The sequence below is a fragment of the Poecile atricapillus genome, chromosome 2 (assembly GCF_030490865.1).
Source record: "Poecile atricapillus isolate bPoeAtr1 chromosome 2, bPoeAtr1.hap1, whole genome shotgun sequence".
In the NCBI taxonomy this organism is placed as follows: domain Eukaryota; kingdom Metazoa; phylum Chordata; class Aves; order Passeriformes; family Paridae; genus Poecile; species Poecile atricapillus.
This window is the reverse complement of record NC_081250.1, coordinates 20,323,810-20,330,070: the sequence shown is the minus strand read 5'-3', so window position 1 is coordinate 20,330,070 and position 6,261 is coordinate 20,323,810. Positions and strand designations below refer to the sequence as shown.

General features: G+C 39.0%; 1 protein-coding gene across 1 annotated transcript in view; it reads left to right on the top strand.

Annotated features, from left to right (window-relative positions):
- The window catches only part of LOC131575193 (macrophage mannose receptor 1-like), a 33,432-nt gene that overhangs the window by 1,323 nt on the left and 25,848 nt on the right, over positions 1-6,261 (top strand). Inside the window, exons 2-7 of the mRNA XM_058830293.1 lie at positions 76-249; positions 1,415-1,576; positions 2,488-2,601; positions 3,708-3,854; positions 5,015-5,197; positions 6,051-6,205. Coding sequence (XP_058686276.1) covers positions 76-249; positions 1,415-1,576; positions 2,488-2,601; positions 3,708-3,854; positions 5,015-5,197; positions 6,051-6,205 — 935 coding nt within the window. The remainder of the gene's footprint in view (positions 1-75; positions 250-1,414; positions 1,577-2,487; positions 2,602-3,707; positions 3,855-5,014; positions 5,198-6,050; positions 6,206-6,261) is intronic.

Here is a 6,261-nt window from a genome sequence, read left to right as displayed (position 1 = left end):
AGATCCATTAATAGAAAGTTAGATATATGATCTTCTTATTATCTTAATGTCCTCTTAACACTTTTTCCCCCCTAGTTACTTTTACATTAAGAGGAAATGCCAATGGACAACCTTGTGTATTCCCTTTCAAATACAAAGAGAAGCAGTACAATGAGTGCACAGATGCTGGCAGGTCAGATGGGCTCCTCTGGTGTGCAACAACTGCAGATTTTGATGCTGATGAACTCTATGGATTTTGCCCACTAATAGGTAAGTCTTGCCTTTTATTTATTAACTTGTCATGAAATGCTGTTGAGAAAACCATCTCTTGAGCTACCAGGTTTTTTATGAGCTACCAGCTGCACGCCTGCCTGCCTGACCTTGTTAGGGTAGCCCAAATGAAAAGTCACCTGGCTGGACACTAGTCCCAATGGCCAAGAGCTCCCTCTGTAGAGAATGGAGAGCAAGAGGTGCCACCAAAGAGTGGTTCAGCCCAGAAAGGTTCTGCCTGTAATGCTGGAGGTGACTGTTTCTCTTTGTGAACCAGAGGGGTGAAGAGGGTTTCTTATAGGACTTAAGTGCATGGCATGAACAGCAAGGATTTATGTATCTATCTTATTTTTTAGACATTCATCTTCCTTTCAAAAATTCCTATTCCTCAGACATTCCTTATAAGTAAGTCAATTCTCACTTGAACTGCTATTTTCTAGTTTTTTCCCCTTGAATTTTCTACCTTGTTCTAGTTTCCTATTGCCAGCCTACACAAAAATGCTGCTGTGAGAATTATCCTCCCCTCCCAAATTTGTTCTGTCTCTGGCACTGAACTTATATTTGGATCCTTCCAGTTCAAGACACAAGTATTGTTCTCACCAGTGGCCTTCCCAATAGCACAGCAGTTTCCCCAAGCATTGTGAGTTGCTCTGCAAAGACAGCAGCTGAGCTGTACACTGCTGCTGCACAGACTTCTTGTATTGTTTCTCAAGCTGTCAAAGGCCATGTTCTGTCATTTTTGGAAAAACTGCTTCTCTTGAAGGTGAGCTAAGAGGTAGTTCCTACCCATCAGTATGAAGAGCATCCAGGGTCATAGTTCACCTACATACTTGCTTTTCTCCTGTAACTTCACTCTGAAATCTCTTTATTTCAATCAACAGATATGTTTGGTTTACCCAGAATTGCATTTTCAATACGAGAAAATTCAAAGGCAAATATTGGGAAACAATTCACTCTTTTCTAAGAAGTTAGAAATTTAAAATAGCATTTCTAATTTAAAAAAAATATACATTTTTCTAATATGATGCCTAGAGTTATTTCACTTTTTTTTTTTTCCTGATGCATTGTGCATATCTTTAGAGATTTTGCATTATTAAACACTTTATTTTCTTTTAATTGGTATATGTGAGTCCACTAGAATACTGCTCTTTGTCACTTCTTCCAGATGACACAGAAAGATTTTGGACAGAAGATGTTTCAACCAGCATTCACTATCAGATAAACTCAGAATCAGCTCTAACATGGCACCAAGCAAGGAAAAGCTGTCAGCAGCAAAATGCAGAACTGCTAAGCATTACAGGGACTCGGGAACAAGCATATATAGGAGGTAAAAGGATAGAGAACAATGAGATGAAGTTGGCTGCCCTGTCTGCCTCAGCGAAGGAAGAGGGCAGGGTGGCAGGGGTGGTTTGGGTGGTTGGTTCCCCACCAAAAGGGGATGGTCTGAGCTGCCCTTCCACTGCCTGGGGGTTTTTTATGAAGCATTGGTCACAAACCTCTTTGGGAGGGAAGTGTCCCCATGCCAGCACTGTGCTCCAGATGGGAGCGCTACATTCTGTCCAGGGGAAGGGTTTCCTCTGCTCACCTTTGTGCAAGGGCACTCATTCCAGACCAGGGCTATGGGTTGGTCCTCTAATTTACATTTCTCCACTGTGTTTAAAGGATTATTAATATTTTCAGGGGAACATATGGCAATTGGTTAGATTGGTCCTAATATAGTTATGTTTGCACACATAAAGTCAAAATAACTCCAGTGAACTTCAGATACAGGTATCATGGCATCTGTTTGGTTATAGAGAGTGTAAAGGAGGCTTTGAAAAAACACCCATAAGAAAAAAAAGCTGGAAAAAACTTACTGACATATGATTTTTTTTATTTTACTCAATGAAATCTGTCACAGAAAACCTTTAGCAAAATTCCCTTATGAAAATCAGAGCTTTTTTACATGTCTTATGTTCTAATGAAAACAAGTGAGAAAAATAAAATTTTATTTAAATAGTGAAATAAGATGTTAATTTGCCCTACTAACTCTGGTAAATCATTTACAAATCTTATTTTTGCTATCAGTGCATCTCAGTAACGCAGCAAGTACTTGTTTTGGGGGGGGGGGGGGGGTTTAAACTAAGAAATACAAATTTCTTTTCACTTAATTTCTTTTGGATGATCTTACTATGAATAAGAAGAGGGAGATACAACTGAGGGATTTTTTTTTTTTTTTTTTTTTTTTTTCTAATTTAGAGCTAACTAAAGAGTTTGGTTTTCCCTTCTGGATTGGATTGAATGCTTTGGATTTCAACAGTGGATGGCAATGGGCTGGGGGAAGCCCTTTCAGATATTTAAACTGGGCTCCAGGTAAGAGATGTATCTGTTTTGTAATCTTTGAATTAATTCTGATAAGACACCAACTAATAAAAACTTCACTAGCTAACTTTATTTCAGGAAAGCCCAATCTGATTTACAGTTGCTCAAGATCTAGATCCCCATTTTAAGACTAACACTTTGAAATTACATAGTTCACAGTGGATATCAGTTATAGCATATTCTATTTCCTTATCTAAACAGAGAGCTTGTTTATGTAACAGAGTGTCATTTGGAGTGATACATAACCCTACACATCAAAGATCAGAATTTTCCTTAACATGCTCTCTACGAGTGTGAATACAAGTCAAATCTTCCAAAGGTAGCAAAATATTCAGCAAACAATGGCACTATGTTGTTTGGAAAAATTCTAAACACTATGGAGAAGCTTAGGGAGTCAGTTTGTAATTCCTCAACAGTTCATGTGAAATTGCACTGGGCCACTCCAGGAAGGGAAATGGGGTGGTTTTGTAATGTTCCTCACACAGGGAGAGCTCTTCTCCTTGCTTCTTGGAGTTTATTTTTGGTTCTGTGGTTGCTTTGTGCCATGAGTATTCCAAGCTGTCTCCTGATTTGGAAAAGTTACAGGGTGTCAAAGGAAAATTAAACTCTCCTCTATGGTTTTCAAAATCTGTATCAGGAAATTTCCTCTGCTGCTTACAGAGGTTTGTGCATGCTGCAACAGAAAATAAAAAAGCTATTTCATCAGAAAGCAGAACTGTGAAACTCTTGAAATATACTGGAAGGATAATATAACTTAAAACTCAATATTCTGAAGTTTGGAAGTTTTTGACACAAGATAAAAGTCCAGCTTCAGCAGTTCTTCCTGTAATAACCAGAGTATCAGGAAAAGAATTAGACATTTCCCAATAGTATCCTGATAATAAAGTCAGTGGAGGGTCATTATTTCACTGCCAGTGTATTGACTAAAGGTAGCATTCTGTAAACTTCAAGGCAGTTATCCTGTAGGGAAGAGCTTTTTCCTATTAGTGATTCAAGGAATCATAAAAAGCAGATTTTTCCACTAGTAATATGATGTTTCTGTTAATATTTTTTATTAACTTCTTGTTGTGAGATTTTGTTTTCTCTCTTACTTAAAGGAAGTCCTTTCCTGCTCCCTGGGAAAATCTGTGGGCTGTTGAATCCCAGGAAGAATGCTAAATGGGAAAACCAAGCATGTAACCAGAGACTAGGCTACATTTGTAAAAAGGGATCCTTCAGTTCAAAGCCTGAGACTATGCCCAAAGGTAGGTTAGTTAAATCAAAAGAAAACTTTTTATGATTTCTAGAAAGAGGAACTGGTATGAAACATCATTTTTCAACAAAGACATAGAAACCTTCGAAAAATACAGCTATACATGACACACACAGACTTTTATATGCTGCCTTTTTTCTCCCATTGGGTATTAAACATTCATAGGGGAATATTACTATTTTGTTCCATCACTCTATCATTCATTCTTGCGAGACAAATTGTAGATACTCTGTCATGGTAACCAGTGCCAAAAGGTAAATTTGCATAAATATGGTAGAAATATTATTCTCACTTGCTCCAAATGAATGACTGAAGTTACTTGTATATTCATGAGAAAAGTCCTCCTCTGTCTGATGTCTGCAGTTTGCATTGCTTTGGTTTCATATGAGCAGAGCAGGAGCAGCAACAACACTGCAACACTGACACAGACCTCGCTGCAGCCGTGGGCTCCCCAACACACCAGCACTGTGAACATGCCCCATGCAAGAGGGGCCCACTGGAGGCTGTCACCTGGGACTGTTGTAAAATCTACTTTTAAAGAATGAGTTATACTAAACAAAGTAGAGAAATAAATTCAGAGAATCTTTATTCCAGTATTAACCTTAAAAAGAAATGCAGGATTCTATTTTAAAAGCAAGACCAAGGTAAGTTTTAAGAATTTAAGTTATAAAAAAGCCACTGAGAGGATACTCATAGTCCCCACTGATTTACAAGGTTTACTGACCAGCAGTTGTCAACTGCTTCATGCTTTTCCATACCTAAAAAATATGTTTGTGAGAAACCATAGACCAGCAGGCAGAGACAATGTGAGTCACCAAAGCCAGAAGACCGAGTGGTGCTGGGGGACAAACAGAGGAGAGGCTGATGTCTGCTTTGTTCTCTCTTTTCTCACTGATCATTATTTCAAATTGCATTTCTGACACAATGTGGGTATTTTTCAGTGGTTCTCTGTTTAAGGAGAATTAATTCTATTTACATGTTTAGCATCCTGTGCCTTAATGATATTTGCTTTTAATTTGAATGTACTTTGCATTGCCAACAACAGCTTTATGTTTATACATATAGTCCCATTTTTGTAAAGAGTACTCAAGAGACCTCATTCTAATGTCCTTTATTTTCCTCGTGTTCTGAAAAACTGTGTTCTGATTTTAGGGGAATTGAGGCCTGTTCAGTGCACAGATGGTTGGTGGCCATACACAGGTCACTGCTACAGCATTCACTGGGACCCCAAAACATGGGAAGATGCTCTGCATTCATGTAAAAAGCAAGATGGAGATTTGGCAAGCATCCACAACATTGCAGAATTCAGCTTTCTAGTGTCACAGCTTGGTTACAGTGAGTATATATGCAGGCCTGTATTTCATTTGCTCCATCTGTGACATAAAAGTTGAACTTCAGATTAAATATTAATGCTTTCTCTGAGATATCACAAGTGAAAGCCTGAATCCAACTTACCATGCTCTTTTATGTTGTTGCTGTTGCATAAATACAGAACTATATCTGTTTATCAAGACATAATCCACGTTGTAAAACCTTATAAAGGAGGAGAAGAAAACAAAAAAAGGTATTCTTCCCAGAGACACATAAAGATCTCTAATTGCACTTTTTGCACCTATATTCTATGCACAAGGCTTTAGAACTGAGCTTCAAACCTAGAAGATAAGCTTTTTGCTGAGATTCAAACCTCTTGCTGATGCTAACCTCTTGCTATATATCCTTCTAAGAAAATGATATCTTTTCACTTCTGATGCTCCTTGGATCTGTAACCAGTCCTGGCACTGCAGATGCTGGCCTTGGTGAACACACCTGATGGGCCAGCACCACCCCTCTAGTGCTGACGGGTGTCCTCATAGCTTGGACTCAGTATGATCTCCTGAGAGGTGGGACACCCACAGCCATTCAGTGTCTTCATGCTCCATTTTGTTGCTCTGAAACACAGAAAGTTTGCAAAAATCTTCTGCCTGGTGTAAAGAGCCTTATGTTCATTAAAATCAGCATTTCTGAAAGCAATCTGAAGATTTTTTCATCATATATCTCTTATAGAGATCTGAGAAGGAACAGCACAATCTTGTGCTTTTTATAAAAGCACAATCTTGTGTCCAAAGATATCATTCCCTGCTGGTTCTGCATGTGGAAACAGTCACTGCACAGTGGAGAGTAACAAAACCTATTTCTTGTCGTGCTTCAGAGCCAACAGAAGAGCTGTGGCTGGGTCTGAATGACCTGAAGGCTCACTTCTACTTTGAGTGGAGTGACGGGACTCCTGTGACATTCACCAAATGGCAGCGCAGGCATCCCATCTACACGAGCGGTCAGGAGCACTGCGTCGCTATGAAGGGGCAGGTATAACATGCACTCATTTTACAGCACTGCAAATCTAAACTAACTGCATCAACCCA